Source organism: Hippopotamus amphibius, chromosome 3, assembly GCF_030028045.1.
Source record: "Hippopotamus amphibius kiboko isolate mHipAmp2 chromosome 3, mHipAmp2.hap2, whole genome shotgun sequence".
In the NCBI taxonomy this organism is placed as follows: Eukaryota; Metazoa; Chordata; class Mammalia; order Artiodactyla; family Hippopotamidae; genus Hippopotamus; species Hippopotamus amphibius.
The window spans coordinates 42,413,221-42,430,731 of record NC_080188.1 but is presented as its reverse complement, the minus strand read 5'-3'; the positions used below and the strand labels follow the sequence as shown (position 1 = coordinate 42,430,731).

Sequence of the window (17,511 nt, the reverse complement as noted above, 5' to 3'; positions counted from 1 at the left end):
ATTTCAATTTTCTTTAATTTACCAAGGCTTGATTTATGACCCAAAATGTGATCTATCCTGGAGAATGTTCCATGTGCACTTGAGAATAACGTGTAATCTGCTGTTTTTAGATGTAATGTCCTGTGGATATCTATTAAATCAAGCTTAATTATTGTGTCATTTAAAGCTTGTGTTTCCTTATTAATTTTCTGTGTGGATGATCTGTCCCTTGGTGTATGAAGTGTTAAAGTCCCCCACTATGATTGTGTTACTGTTGATTTCTGCTTTCATAGTTGTTAGCATTTGCCTAATGAATTGAGGTGCTCCTATATTGGGTGCATATATATTTACAATTGTTATCTCTTCTTCTTGGATTGATCCCTTGATCTTTATGTAATGTCCTTTCTTGTCTCTTGTAACATTTTTTATTTTAAAGTCTATTTTATCTGATATAAGTATTGCTACTCCAGCTTTCTTTTGATTTCCATTTGCGTGGAATATCTTTTTCCATCCCCTCACTTTTAGTCTGTATGTGTCCCTAGGTCTGAAGTGAGTCTCTTGGAGACAGCATATATGTGAGTCTTGTTTTTGTATCCATTCAGCCAATTTGTGTCTTTTGGTTGGGGCATTTTGTCCATTTACATCCAAGTTAATTATTGATATGTATGTTCCTATTACCATTTTCTTAATTGTTTTGGGTTTGTTTTTGTAGGTCCTTTTCTTCTCTTATGTTTCCTGCTTAGAGAAGTTCCTTTAGCATTTGTTGTAGGGCTGGTTTGGTGGTGCTGAATTCTCTTAGCTGTTGCTTGTCTGTAAAGCTTTTGATTTTTCCATCGAATCTGAATGAGATCCTTGCTGGGTAGAGTATTCTTGGTTGTAGGTTCTTCTCTTTCATCAGTTGAAGTATATCCTGCCACTCCCTTCTGGCTTGCAGAGTTTCTGCTGAGAAATCAGCTGTTAACCTTATGGGAATTCCCTTGTATGTTATTTGTTTTTTTCCCTTGTTGCTTTTAATAACTTTTCTCTGTCTTTAATTTTTGTCAACTTGACTAATATATGTCTTGGCATGTTTCTCCTTGGATTTATTCTGCCTGGGACTCTCTGCACTTCCTAGACTTGGTTAGCTATTTCCTTTCCCATTAGGGAAATTTTCAACTATAATCTCTTCCAATATCTTCTTGGGTCCTTTCTTTCTCTCTTCTCCTTCTGGGACCCCTATAATGCGAATGTTGGTGCATTTAACATTGTCCCAGAGGTCTCTTAGGCTGTCTTCAGTTCTTTTCATTCTTTTTTCTTTATTCTTTTCCGCATCAGTGATTATCACCATTCTGTCTTCCGGGTCACTTACTCGCTCTTCTGCCTCAGTTAACCTGCTATTGGTTCCTTCTAGTGTATTTTTCATTTCAGTTATTGTATTGCATATCTCTGTTTGTTTGCTCTTTAATTCTTCTAGGTCTTTGGTAAACTTTTCAATCTTTGCATCCAGTCTTTTTTCAAAGTCCTGGATCATCTTCACTATCATTATTCTGAATTCTTTTTCTGGAAGGGTGCCTATCTCCTCTTCATTTAGTTGTTTTTCTGGGGTTTTAGCTTGTCCCTTCATCTGGTACAAAGTCCTCTGCTTTTTCATTTTCTGTATCTTTCTGTGGCTGTGGTTTTCAGTTCCACAGAAGGAAATACTGCTGATACTGCTTGATACTGCTGTCTGCCCTCTTGTGGAGGAAGCTATCTAGGAGGCACATGTGTGCTTCCTGATGGAAGGGACTGAAGGTGGGTAGGGCTGGGTGGGTAGAGCTCAGTAAGACTTTAATCCAATTTGGTGGGTAAAGATCAGTAAAACTTTAATCTGTTTGTCTGCCAACTGGTGGGGCTGTGTTCCCACCTTGTTTGATGTTTGGCCTGAGGCTACCTAGTAGTGGAGCTTACAGGCTCTTTAGTGGGGCTAATGGCAGACTCTGGGAGGGCTCACACCAATGAGCACTTCCCAGAACCCCTGTCCCCAGTGCCCCTGTCTCCTCAGTGAGCCACAGCTGCCCCCCACCTCTGCAGGCAACCCTCCAGCACCAGCAGGTAGGTCTGATTCAGTCTCCTATGGGGTCACTACTCCTTCCCCCTGGGTCCTGGTGAGCACACTTTTTTGTGTGCCCTCCAAGAGTGGAGTCTCTGTTTCCCCCAGTTCTGTGGAGGTCCTGCAATCAAATCCCGCTGGCTTTCAAAGTCTGATTCTCTGGGGATTCCTTCCCCCATTGCTGGACTCCCAGGTTGGGAAGCCTGATGTGGCGCTCAGAACCCTCATTTTAGTGGGTGGGCTTATGCAGTATAACTGTTCTTCAGTTTGTGAGTCACCCACCCAGCATTTATGGGATTTGATTGTAACATGATTGCGCCCCTCCTACCGTCTTATTGCGGCTTCTCCTTTTCTCTGGATGTGAGGTGTCTTTTTTAGTGAGTTCCAGTGTCTTTCTGTTGATGGTTGTTCAGCAGTTAGTTGTAATTCTGGTGCTCTTGCAAGAAGGAGTGAACACATGTCCTCCTACTACGCCATCTTGATCCAATCTCCTCCATTAATATACTTCTTTAATATCCCTTTACCCCATATGCTCAAAAGGTAAGAAATGCTAGGCACCCAAGAGAAACTCAATTGACAGGGCTATTGTTAATGTTAAAACATTTTAAAGTACATACAAAGTGGAAAACATATCTTTTTTCCTTTCAGGGTACCACTCTATGATGAATTCTTCCAAACCTGCCTATTTAGATTACTTTGGCAGAATCCATGGAATTCTACTGTATAAAGAATTTATCCAACATTGGCATGATGTGGAGGCATTTGAGGCAAGGCCAGATGACCTTGTCATTGTTACCTATCCCAAATCTGGTAAGTCTCTTTGTTATGTCAAAGTTACCTTTTCACCTAGAAATGATAACTCCACCTTGACTGGTAAATTTTGAGCCAATCACTTCTCCCATACGCCGTCTCTGTATTAAATAAGGATAGATGTAACAGCTTTGGTATAGACATAGGAAAAGTGGCATACTATAGCTCTCTTCAAGACCACAGTGTCTACCTATAATTTGAGCAGCACACTGACAAATGGATATTGTTGGCCACTTTAGAAAGTCACATAATATAGATGGATGAATATGGAACCATAACTAAAATTTAAAACTACTGTGTTTTCCTAATGTTATTATTGTCATTGTTGTATAGAGAAAGTATAAGCAATTTTCACATGTTTTTTAAAAATTAACACTTTTTAAGCTAACCAGCTGCTCTTTATAAAGTCCATCTTTGAAACTCTGTTTTCAAGTGATGTAGTTTTTCCTGAAATTAGCTTGTCAGTCATAGCTCTGGAGTCTCACAATCTTAGGCCTTTAGAAATTAGAAAGGTCCAGTACGGACTTCTTCTCTATCGGGATGTTCCAGTTAGCACTTAAATATGTCACACACTAAATCTGTCTTTGGCTACTGACTCTAGTGTCCCTCCGTTTCTCTTCCCTGTCTAGATCAATGTCAGCACAAAATCAGTCACTTGAGGAGGACACCTGAGAGCTATTCCAGAGTCAATTTCTCTTATTTCTTCATCTCCCATATTCAATCAATCTTTATGCTTTGTCCATTTAGTCTCATAGATATGACTCACAGTCAGTCTCTTACAGGTCTTCTTACTGATCCCTCACTCCAGTGTTTTATTTACTTTGCCACTAGAGGAATTCTTCCAAAACATAACACTGATAATCTTGCTTTCTTGCTTAATGTATGCCAATGCCTTTTAAAAACTTTTGGAAAACAACTGGAACTCTAGTATGTACTACAAGGCTTTTTACGCTTGGTGTCTGCTTACTGCTGTAGTTTCATCTCCACCCATCCCTTCAGGTAGCCTCTAATTTAGGCTTTATAATCTACATCTAATTTATTTTCTCACCACTTTACTATTTGTAAGTATCTGGCCTTTGATTCAAGAAAAAAAAAAAAAGACAGTTCTTCTGTCTGGTAGACCTCTTTCCTACCTTACAAAACTGGTGATTCCATGCCAATAATTTGTTAAGGCTAAGCTCAGTTATCATGATCCCTTGAAGGCATTTCTCATGGAAACATCACAGCCGCAGCAGAAGCATGCAAAGTCCCTCCTTTACAGTCCTTTAAATCCCTGTGTCCATCTGTATTACAACATCTTAAGAAAAAGGAAGTGTTGTAATAATTGAGTATTCTTTCTGACTTTTCGGAGGGCCTTTGAACATCACACAAGGAGCAGATTTATTCTTTTCTACATTCTCTGCATTAGGACTCAACCTAATGGTTGAGGAATAGAAGGCATCCAGAAAATTTGTGGTTGAAAGCATGGTTACTTTTTAGATGTAAAAATTTACATCCAAAACTGTTATCAGCTTGTACAATGTCACAATTCATCATTGACAAATTCAGATTTTTACCACAGGTGTATCTTATTACAATGTTCTTCCTTATTTATTGATGCTATGCTTGGATCCTAGAAGATTAAATATTAGAGGAAATATTTCTTGACTCCTGTGGCTATTCTGACACCTTTCAAGTACTATTGCATTGGTAACTTCCTATTTTATCTGACTATAAATCCATCACTCCCTGCATCTCAGCTATGCTTCATCAGTGGGAGACTCAGATTTGTTTAATTTTTTCAGGCACAACATGGGTTAGTGAAATTGTATACATGATTTATACAGAGGGTGATGTGGAGAAGTGCAAAGAAGATGCCATTTTTAATCGAGTTCCTTACTTGGAATGCAGAAGTCAACAGGTGATGAATGGTAATGCTTAAGTTAATTTTCAAAGCTATATACAAATATTTTAAGTGTGGGTATAAATGTGCAAAGAAAAAGACTGTAAGCAAAGGTGGCAATTAGTATTATGTCTTCTACATTGGAAAGAATGTAAACTTAATTTTAAATCTTGTTGGAGTTTATGGTATATCATATGCCTGGAATAGAGTGAATAAGGATAGCTCTGACATGCTTTCAGCAGAGTCTAGTAATATGTGAGCATTTATCTCTCTGCGGGATGTATGCAACAATACTTTAAACACTAGGAAATTATCCATAAATTTTTCAAAGATATATGCAAAAAGATTTTCATCACAGATTCTTTTAATATTATGAAAAATTAGAAACAATATATATGTTAATCAACAAAAGAAGAGTTAAAAGTGATGTGAAATCATTAAACATGTTGTGATTTCATATGTTTCTTGACACTGAAGTGTCAGTATAACATACTGAGAAAAATGCAATTAGGGACTTCCCTGGCAGTCTAGTGGTTAAGACTTCACCTCCCAATGCAGGGGTTGTGTGTTCTATCCCTGGTCGGGGAGCTAAGATCCTACATGCCTAGCAGTCAAAACACCAAAACATAAAACAGAAGCAATATTGTAAAAAATTCAATAAAGACTTTTAAAAAATGGTTCACATCAAAAAAAATCTTAGAAAAAAGAAAAATGCAGTTAAAATATATTAAAAATTTTATCTGTGTGTGTGATATTTGGATGGCTGTGAATCTAGGCATATAGACATACTTGTGTGGAAGGATGCTTACTAAGATGTTAACGGTGACTTTTCTCAAAATGGTGACATTTTATTTGGTCTATTTTTTCTCTGTAGTTTTCTCTACCTAAACTTCTGTCATAGTGAATATGTATTATTATTAGGAACAAAATATAGGCTACATAGTTACTTCTATTTTTAAAAATCTATATAAATATTTATAATTTTTGAAGTTGTCTAACTTTTGGTTTTTTAAAAATTAGGAGTAAAACAATTGAAACAGATGGCATCTCCTAGAATAGTGAAGTCTCATCTGCCGCCTGAGCTTCTTCCAGCCTCGTTTTGGGAAAAGAACTGTAAGGTGACCAGAGTCAAGTGTTCTCAGAACTTCATCCAATTCAAAGAATTTTACAATGATAAAGTTAGGTAACATCCTAACTGTGCCTTATACACATTTGTTTGTTTATTCCTTCATGAATCTATGGACATTTTTAAAATGTTGATCATAGTCAGTATAGTCAGAGAGTCTAGATTTCAGTTCTAACTCCAGAGGTGATTCTGAGAAAAACAGGTAAACTCTCTAAGCTTCAGTTTCCTCATCTGTAAAAGAGGGATAATAATTGCATTCTGCTTAGAGTTATTATAAGGATTAATCAAAATAATGCTAGTGAGGTGCTTAACACAGTACCTAGCATGTTTTAAATAATATATGGTAGTTACTTTTATATTTGTTGTTATTAGTAATTGTATTTAATGTACTATTTTTGCAAACTATTGTGCTTGGCATTGTGAGGCATGCAAATGAACTAGAGAAGGATAAACTGGAAAAAAATAATATAATAATTATTTACTGAGGGCCTGTCATGAGCCGGCAATATAACAATTAACAAGACACATACAATCCTTGTTTTCAAGGACCTGTGGTCCACAGGGGGAAAGGGACAAATAAACAGACAATACAGAAGGTGCTATAAGTCAAGTAAGAGAAGAATTCTAGCTCAGACATTGAGGGCAGAGAGGGCATCTGGGAACAAGTAACATCTCAGCTGATGTATGAAGGATGCATAGGAGTTGGTCTATACAATCCCAGAGTCCCAGAGGCAACCTAAGGTGGGATGTGAAACCAGTTCAATTTAGCTGGAAGGCTGAGTGTCCATACTGGCTGGATAAGTGAAGGGAGATGAGCTGGGTTTGTTTATAGCAGATATGGAAGCCAACTTAGGAAATTTGGGCTCTACTTTAATGATAATGAGGAGTTACAGCCATATTAAGCTGCTGATTGATATGATCAATTTTGCTTTCTAGAAAGAATAATACATGGAATCCTAAAGTACAGGCAAAACGTTGTCTTCGACCACTGAAGCTGTTCCTCAAGACCTTACTAGCTTTCTTAGAACACACTATGACCCAGACTAAACATATGAGATATTAAAGTACTGTACGTAGTCATTACTGGCAAAAAAGGGGATCTATCAGAGTCATGAAAGAGTTCCATTTTGTACTGTGATGTAACGTGGCATATATGACATTTTCTGGAGATACATGGTGCAAAATTTTGAAGATTCCAGTGTCTTTTGTTTGTTTGTTTGTTTGCTTTTATCATAAGCAATCTTAGAAAGACCACATACATCCTGCTGAAATCATTCCACACACAAGAGCTCTCTCTTTAATAAACACTATTTATGTATCTTCTGGGAAATGTGTCATTACTATTTTTTCAAGAAATTTGGACAAGTTACTTTTTTCCTTTGGAGAATGGGATGAAGCCTTGATGTTACCCCCTTACTTTTAAATCAAAATAGATACTATACCTTTATAATAGCCTCAGTCTTCTCAACACTGCTTATTATCTCAGAGATCATCAAAGAGTAGGAGACAATTGGACGGATTCACATCCTGAGTACTTCCACGGTGATTCACTGGTAGATAAGAAGACAGGTGGATTGAGACTATTAGTAAAAGTGTGTTTGGAGTGAAACTGTAAGTGATGAAAAAGAGGAAAGTGAAAAAAAGGAACAAGATAAAAGATAAAAGAAACAATTGAGGCCAATAAACTTGAGACCTTGGAGTTGTTGTAGGAGAGGTATATTCCCAATAAGAAAAAAAGGATAAAGAAACAGGACTGTCTTGGAAGAAAACATGATGCTCAAGAACAAGGCTTCAGAACCTTTAGGGTACTGCAAGTTTCAAGATTTGGCTAAAAATGTTGTTAGCTTAAGTAAAATAGAGGTAATGATCAATGACCACAAGAACTTAGAGAACTGGATGGATCATGCAAACAGATACTAAAATTATATAGCATGATGAAAAGTTTTGGAATGGAGAGTAATACTATGAGGCAGGTGTTCAGATCTTCAGTTAAAGCAAGGGAATGACCACAAGCTTAAAAATGGCTTCAGCTGGGAGAAGTGTGACATCATAGGATCAGGGGTTTTTCAAGATCGATTATGATACCACGTGAATTGTGGGCAAACTAGAAACTTTGACTTGAGATAACTGAGGGGAAGGACCTAGATTTTCCTTGAAGGCAGGAAGAGCATGTGCAGTGAAGTTTGGGTATAGAATAGGATCTTCCAAAATGGGGATGAGAGAAACTAATGGAAGTTTAAGGAAAGAGGAATTGCTTTAGCTTCCGCCCTCCCCACATCTTGGAGAATAAAAAGCTTTATGGAGGACCTTTAAATAGAGATAGTATTTTGAGATACAGAGAATATTCAAGAGAGAGGGACCAGTGTGAATAAAGCATGAATACAGAAAAGCGATGAAAATTATGAAGTAAATTTGTGGATATAGCGGCAGAGAGCTCCATTCAGCTAATAGGCACAAAGGACTAGGGAGACTTTTAAATAAGATTGGAAAATATCACTATGGCTAATGATAGTTTGGATGAGAAAAGAAAGCTCACTTTATTTTCTGTAGTGTTTGGAGTTTTTTATAGACAGACCTTAAAAATGAAAACCATACTTCTTAGAATATACAAAAAGATTTCTTTAAAATTGTTTGAAAATGTAGAAACTTGAATAAGACATGTTAGTGAGCCTAACCATATCCAGTAAAGAGTGGAGAGCCGAGAGCAGCCTTTCCCGATGCCATTGCTCAGGAGCCTGAAGGAGGAAGTTGAAGACCACAGAGAAGTGGAGTTTACTTTTGCAGCAATTCCTGCATCACTGAGTATCAGACCTAGAAAAGACCATAGCAATCAGCTGTAATTCATTTGTTTAGTAGATAGGAAATGTAGGTTCAAAATGATTGGTGCTTTGCATGAGATGGTAGAATTTAGCAGCAGAACCAGCGTCTAAAACTGAGGTTTCCTGACTTAATTTATTGACGTTTCTTCGCTATATAAACTGGAAACTCTAAAGTGTGAGTGAAAATTATATTTGCTTCACTGACATCAACGTGCACTTAAGAAGAACTTCATAAACATGATTTTTTGTTCAAGATTGTGAGTAAGAAAATAACAGGGCTTTTTTATTACTATGCAGAATCATGGTGTAGTATAAAGGCCAGAGAATTTTATTTTTGACTGAATGATTTACCAAATCATTTACTCTCATTGAGTACATTTATCCTCAAGTATGTGTTCTGACTCAGCTTCAGTTTAGTTTCTTCACTTATAAATTGGAGATAATAATCTGCCTTATCCAATTTATATCCATGGAATTTGAGACACTCAAATGAAATATGTGAAAAATGACATAAACATGAACAATGAGAACTAACATTGAACAACAATACAAAAGATGCTCTCACTTCATATTATTGAAGGAGTTTTCTTCTTTATAATTTCATATATTTTATACACTTTCTACAACAAATATATATTATGTTTATAGTTGAAAACATAAGCATTTTCTTTTTAAATCTTGATGAGACTATGTTTGAAAAAATTAAGTGATTTAATATCTAATTTCATCTTCTTAGATCATCTATGTTTGCCGGAATGCCAAGGATGTGGTTGTTTCTTATTATCATTTCTTTTTAATGGTGACTGCTAATCCAGATCCTGGTTCTTTTCAAGATTTTGTGGAAAAATTCATGGATGGAGAAGGTATGAACTAATTCTTTTTCTGAATTCTTTCAAAGTAAATGATATAAGACAAATGGCATCTCTGGGCAAAAAATTTTGTTGTCTGTTCTGGTCTGTTATCGTCTTTGGTCCTTAATTAAAACAGAAAAGTTCTAGAAGCCCTTGAACTTTAGAACAAGCATAGAGTTTCTAGATGTGGATGGCAAATTGTAGAATCTGGATGCTCCAGTTCAGTGGCTGCAGATAAGTATACAGATGTATGTGTGTCCAGTTCTCTCTCGTCTCTTTTTATTATAGAAGTACTTCACAGTGTGTTATTACAACTTCATTGAACAAGAGGTAAAAAAGAGGAGAGAAAATGTTCATTTGTTTCTAAGAAAAATTTTAGATAATACATGGGACCAGAATTCACAAAGAAGTTTGAATATCTACCGAGTTCTTACTCATTCTACCCACCGTACAGTCTGAATAATTCAACTAGGTTTCTCAGAATAGTACAAGAGTTCTTGAACAGAAATTCTGGGAAATTTTATCTTTTATTTAACTCCTGACTAAAGCAACTGAGTATTTATATTTGAGAAAGAAAGGGTTCAGGAGAATCTAGTATTAACTAAAGAAGGCCATTCTGATCCTGTAGTAATAACTGTAATGAAAAAGGATAATAACCCCATTTTCATACCCACAAAATTTAATCTTGACTCAGTGAAAGTGTGGTACATGTGCTTTATGCTTGTTGCAAATTTTATGCCAAAGCATCATGAATAAAATACCTGTCTCAAGATCAGGAAAACGTGCGTTATAAGGCAGAGAAAGATAATGCTGTACCTCTGCAAAACGGATGAATAAGATCACTATAAGAATTGTTATATGATTTTTTTCTGTAAAGAAACAAATATAACAAAACAGAAACAGACCCACCCACATATACAGAGAACAAACTAGTCGTTACCACAGGGTAAAGATGAAGGGGTTTATAAGATATTAGCTGCTAGTTATAAAGTAAGTAAGTCACAGGGAAGTAATGGGCAACATAGGGAATATAGTCAATATTTTATAATAACTTTATGGTGTGTAATCTATTAAAATATTGAGTCACTATGCTGTACAACTACTATAATATTGTAAGACAACTATACTAAATAAATAAATAAATAAATAAATTGTTGGTAGAGTCAAAGAATGGAAGAGGTAATGCAATGATTTAATGCAAAGCAGAGTACTTTGACTCACACATCATTATATTATCATTTTAGGTTTTTACTGGGTAGAACACTCAGATGTATGTGAGAGAAAATGACGTAAGAGAAAGAAAGAAACCATATTTGGTCATATCAACTCCAAAATCTTCTAATTTTTTAGAGTGAGAATGACACTAAGGGTCTCTAAGAGGATACCCCTTACCAATTAAACTGCAAGTAGTATAACCAAAATTATATAGCTGCTAGCTTCAGTTTCCAAAGCTAGTTTTTAATTGGTAAATTTGAGACCTGGACTCAATTCTGATCTTAAGAATGTTGATAGTTCCACTACTCAACTCCTTTTACTAACAATCTGAGTTTTACACACCCACACCCCGCCCCACACACACACCATTTTCAAAAATGCTCTCATAAGCTCTGAATCAAATGGATGCGAGCTTTCTTTCACTTTTCCTTTACATCATAAACCATGTCATAATAATGCAAATTGAAAATGTGTTTCTGTATATAGATTACTCAACATACTGTGCTGCTTTTGCTGCCGAGAAATTTGCTTCAGATGTGCAACTGGTCTCTAGTTTTCATTCCGTGATCATTTATTTATATTTCTTTATCTGAAGACTCATTTTCAAGCTGTATAAAGATGATGCTATGTCCTCACATTGTTTTCATCTGTAATTTTAGTTCCTTATGGTTCCTGGTATGAACACACAAAATCTTGGTGGGAAAAGAGAGAGAATCCACAAATGCTATTTCTTTTCTATGAAGACATGAAGGAGGTGAGAAATTCAAAACATATGGTAACTTAGCAATCTCAAAATGTTAGCATTTGACAACATTGTAAATACAAAATTCTGCCTTTAAATAAATGATGAAGGCAACTCCAAAAGTTACAATAATCCAGATACTTTAGCATGGATTTGAAGCTAGTAAGTAAAAACCTTCTGTAAATGAATACATTTAAACCCAAGTATCAAAAAATTACCAAAGATAAAAGTGGAAAGAATTTGAGTTCATAAAACAAAACAACAACAATACACAGACACGTGCACACAAGGAATCACAATGGGCAAGAGGAGTTAACTGGTCTCCAAATCCATAGGTGATGGAATTATTAGACAAGGACCATAAAGTAACTATGTTGAACATATTTAAAGAAATAAAAGAAGAAATTAAAAATTATACAAAGAAATATTACTAAAATTGACAAAGCAGATTTGGAAAAAAACAGCAAAATAGAATTTCTAAAATCATTTTTTAAAATTAAAATTAGAAAATTAAGAGATGGTTTAAATAACAGATGAGACATGGCTAAAGAGTGAATTAGTGATGTAGAAGATGATGCTGAAGAAAGTCCACAGGATGTACCACAGTGAGATAAATAGAATACTTTAGAAAGAAGTAGTGGATATGTAGGATAGAGTAATAAGGTACCACATATATCAACTCAAACTTCCAGAAGAAGACAGTAAAGAGAATGTTGGAACAACAATATGAAAAAGAGTTATGACATCACAATTTCTTCATAATCAGTTTTTTTTCCCAGCTCCATTAATAATCAGGGTAATTCAAAATAAAAATTACTGTGAGATGCCCTTTCACATCCAGCAGACTGACAACACTTAAAAAGTCTGACAATAAATAGATGCTAATCAGGATGTGGATTAGTGAGAAGTAACGTACTTCTGATAAAAGTATAAAAATATACAAACACTGTGGAAACTACAGGTTACCTAGGGAGGGCAAACATACACATAATTTAAGACTCAGAAATTCCACTAGTAAATATATGCTCTTGAGAAACACTGGCTTGTGTGTAGTAGGTTATACGCACAGCAACTTTCATAACAGCATATCCCATGACCATAAAAATTGGAAACAACCCAAATACACATATATTCATGAATCAACACATAATATATACTATTATTCTACAATTAAATATTATATTGCAGGGAAAAGGAATACACTTCAAAAATGCCCATCAGTTGGGTAACACCAAACCATATGTTGTCTAGGATACAGAGCAAAGCACAGGATTGATTAGATCAATTTCAGGATAGCAAGTTTGTTGTTGTTGTTGTTGTTTGTGGAAATTGGAATGGAGAATGAAAAGAATGAAGTTGGAAACTTGCAAATGGAAAAACTCAACCAATCATGAATGTTTTGTTGCATACATTGGGTAGTAGATAAGCATACTATATTCATTTTTATTCTTTAAAGCACATATATGCACATATCAAATAATTTTTAAATGAAAGATGAAACACTGGGTCTTTTTATTAAGGGATGAGAAATATCTTCTCTTCTCTCATTCTTTATTAGCACCAAGAAAGCAGCTGATATCCATGTCTTGTTCAAATCTTTGCACAATTATTAAGATTCATGTGGCAGTAATTCTACAGTTTTTTGATGATGACTTATTTAAAATAAAATTATGAATGTTATTTTAGAAACTGAATTATTATTTCTTTATAGAATTTAACACAGAACAAGTTTGAATGAGAAGCAGCCATGCTCTGTAGTTTATTATATTACCTAAATTTGTATTCTGTAACTAGAATATTGAAGACAGTAAATTTAAAAGGCACATGAACAAATTTTATTAGTTAATCCTACAATTTCACCCTCCCAAATTGTCCATGTCCATTTACTTCATATATTGGTCAATAATGGCCATGTTTAGACTTCTTCTCTATTTGAGAGAATGAGAAGCAGAAGAATAAATGTTTTCTCTTGTTTCTGCAATGTATCAACTAGAAAGAGAAAAAGACATTAACTTTGTATGTAGAGATACTATCTTTTTTAAGTGAAAACAAGTAACTAACATGTGAGAATACATATATGGTACAATAGATTTATATGGGGATTTATGGGGGCAAAAATAGAGTTAGCTAATTCAAATTGGCATAGTTAAGGAAATCATCCCAAAGAAAGTGATACTTAAGCTGAAGTTTGACAGGCAAGCTGTTATTTCTAGGACAGAGAATTAGAGAATAGTATTTTGTATAAAGGGAACTACACATCAGAATAAGCATTATAGTTGGTATTGAGAATAGTTGCATTGAATAATTAAGCTGAATAATAGGGTATGATATGGAAGTAAATAGAGATGGGGATGCTTGTAGCTATGGTTCATACACATCTGATATTTCCATGTTGAGTATTTGCCTTTTTACATCCTTTCTTAATTTTCCTGGTTCCTTTGCATCTCACTAGCTACACCAATAAATTAAAAGAAAAATGAAAGCTGTCTGCATATTTTCAACCCCAAACTTGATCTGTCAAAGGGGACTAATAGTCTTTGAGAGTGTATGTTATAGTCACAGATAGCATTTATTGAGCATGCACTATACATAAAGGACTAAAATAAATATTTTATAAACACCATCTCACTTAGTGTTCTAATAATCTTTGAAGTTTCTTTTATGTCCTGAATGAGGAAAATTATACTTAGAGAAGTTAAAAATACCACTTTCCCAAGAAATGTTTTTGTTCACTGGAAGCCTAATTCCAATATCAGTGGGGGAAGAGGAGGGAAGAAAGTTTTTCTCTCTGTGTCCTTTTTCATCTACAAAGTGATGTATTCAACGTTAGTAATTGAGTCTTCAAAATATTTTTTCTTTTTAGAATATAAGAAAAGAGGTGATGAAATTGATAGAATTTCTGGGAAGGAAGGCATCAGATGAGCTCGTGGACAAGATTATAAAACATAGTTCATTCCAGGAGATGAAGAACAATCCATCCACCAATTACACAATGCTACCAGATGACATCATGAACCATAAAGTATCTCCCTTCATGAGAAAGGGTGAGATAGTCATGTTATTTGCCTCCATTGCTGTAGGAAGTCATAAGTTGAAATAGTTATAGGCAAACATCTGTTAAGGTCTATTCACGCTTGTTTTCTTCAGAGGTGTTTCAGTTCTGCAGAAGCATAAAATATTGGTACTACTGCTAATACTACTAATAAATTACTATTAATAATTTATTACTGATATTAATTCAGTGACCAGTTCTGCAGAAGCATAAAATATTAGTATTGCTACTAATACTACTAATAAATTACTATTACTTGTTGATTATTTAGTATATGTTGCAAATTATATTAAGAACAACCAGCAGCCATCCCAGCCTCAGTACTAGCCCTAATACCACACTCTACTAGCTATTATTTATTAAGTCTTTGTGCCTCGGTGCTGCATCACTTACATTATATAAATTGTAAATTCTAATTTAAAAAAAATTCTAATACAGGAGTTAGGAGGAACTTCTATTATTATCTCATTTTGAGATGGGAAAACATGCTTAGAAAATTAGCTTTTCCTTAACCAAGTAGCAGACGTTTTTCAAGACTAAATGGCAAATATCCAAACTTATCAAATTATACACATTAAATATGTACAGTTCTCTGTATATTAATTATACCTCAATAAAGCTCTTTTAAAAAAGACTGTTTCAAAGCACTTATTGGCAAATACAGCTCAGCTTAGCAAAAATATCAAAATACAATGGGTGACATCTTTTCGGAGGAGGCATGGTCTTGATGAGTTTATAAATCCGAAGGCATATTGGATACACAGAGTATTGGAACATCCAGTCTTACTGATACATGAAGCAGAAACAGAATAGAGAAAATCTTGCTCTTGGAACCAAACTGTCATTGAGAGGGTCAGGGATTTTTAAAACAATTGGAATAACAAGCCTGCCAATGGGTGAAAACACTTGAAAAGAGAGTTAACATGCAGATTAAATTTAAATTATTTAATCCTTATGTTATCTCAGTTTCTTTTCCTGTAATGTCCTCATATATTTCTTTATTAATAAATTTACTTATTTATTTTATTTTTATTTATTGGCTGTGTTGGGTCTTTTTTTACTGTGTGCGGGCTTTCTCTAGCTGTGGTGAATGGAGGCTGTTCTTCGTTGTGGTGTTCAGGCTTCTCATTGCGGTGGCTTCTCTTGTTGCAGAGCATGGGCTCTAGGCACGGGCTTCAGTAATTGCTGCATGTGGGCTCATTAGTTGTGGCTCAAGGGCTCTAGAGCACAGGCTCAGTAGTTGTGGCGCACGGGCTTTGTTGCTCCATGGCATGTGGGATCTTCCCGGACCAGGGATCAAACCCTAGTTCCCTGCATTGGCAGGCGGATTCTTAACCACTGTGCTACCAGGGAAGCCCTCCTTATATATTTCTAAGATAAAACAACAAACTTAAAAAAATGGCCATGCTTGTAAAGGGCTTTGTACTGTTATACCCTCAGACCCCACCTGATTCTCAAGACACACATTTTTTATCTTCAGCTTTTTGGATTTTTTTTTCATTGGGAAAGTTTAGTTCTCCTTGAGCTAAGGGGGCAAGTAAACGATTGATTCATTTAAAATACAAGGTGACTTCCTTCTGTCAGGGGAGGGTTGGATGAGATGAAAAGCAAAAGTGAAGAACCTGTTAGACTATTGTAACACACAGGTGGGGAACATTGAGGAGCTTCTCTAACTGTTGATAGCAGCAGAAATGGAGAGCAATGGCTATGAAGAAAGTCTGAATATAAATAAAGAATTAGATACTGTGGTTGAAAGATAGCTGCCAAGTTTATGCAGTGGATACCTGCTGTTGCCATTAACTAGGTTATGGAAAAGGATACAAAGAAAATGCAACTTGGTAGAGAAGAAAATGAATTTATTTTTAAATTAGGTGAATTTGAGATGCTCATATGGAATCCAGGTGGCCATATCAGGTAGGCACTTGGATATGAAGACATAAGTCTGGATTTTAATGTTATCATCATGAAGATGATATTTAATGTCTTGGGAGTAGGTAAAACATGAATCTCAGGAGCCCGAACACTTCAGAGGAAATTGGAGAAGAAAAATTAAGTGAAGTATTAATAGCATAACAGGGGAAGGTCAGAGAAATAAATTTGCTGTTTTTTGTTTGTTTTCTTTTTTGTTTTTGTTTTAAACAATCAGGAAAAATCCTTGTTCACACTCTCAAATATATAGTATTTACGGTATATATTTTATTTCTATAATTAAGGATTATAGGAATAAAATTTGATTAGTTATCAATGAAAGTGATGAATATTAGAAAATTTCATTATTCTGGCTGGAAGACATAATATTTACTGTTTTTTTCTCTTTTCTTACAGGCATTGTGGGAGACTGGAAGAATTACTTTACTGTAGCCCTAAATGAGAAATTTGACATGCATTATGAGCAGCAAATGATGGGGTCTACACTGAAGTTACGAACTGAGATCTAGGAAGGGTTTTCTTGACACATTTAAGATTAAAGTGTTCTTATTCCTTACCTCTTTTATTTTAGACTAGTAGAGAATGAATCATGTGAAAGTTCATGGTCAGGTTTACATGATTACTGAGATCTTCGTATGCAAAATCAAGAAATATTTTTTTCCCTGCTGTTATCTTTTTAATTTTTTCTTTCCTTTTTTCTTTATTACAAATATTACACAAATCTATAACCTATGAGAATGATATTGGAACACACCAATTATTCAAGTTGTTAAAGCCTCATTAAAAATAACCTAACATTCCAAATTCTTTAACTTTGTGGTTACTTTTTTGTATTTATTAGTACATTTAATATATACATATACATTTATATACATATATACATAAGTATGTATATGTTAATAACTGTACATGGAGTTTGCAAACCTTGACAGAAAGAACTAAAGGATAAATAAATATGAGGGTATAACTTGGTCTACTGTTTCCTTCCTGATATTTTCTTTCACTTTCTGCAAAATGGCTTACTGTGGAATTTACCTT

At 34.9% G+C, this 17,511-nt stretch overlaps 1 protein-coding gene across 1 annotated transcript; it reads left to right on the top strand.

The window, feature by feature from the left end:
- The first annotated feature begins 2,703 nt into the window (after nt 1–2,703).
- Nucleotides 2,704–17,255, top strand: SULT1E1 (sulfotransferase family 1E member 1). The gene is made up of 7 exons (XM_057728413.1): nt 2,704–2,857; nt 4,642–4,767; nt 5,760–5,857; nt 9,421–9,547; nt 11,410–11,504; nt 14,356–14,536; nt 16,870–17,255. Exons 1-7 carry the CDS (start codon nt 2,707–2,709, stop codon nt 16,980–16,982), a joined length of 891 nt encoding a protein of 296 aa, XP_057584396.1. The 5' UTR covers nt 2,704–2,706; the 3' UTR covers nt 16,983–17,255.
- The last annotated feature ends 256 nt before the right edge of the window (nt 17,256–17,511 follow it).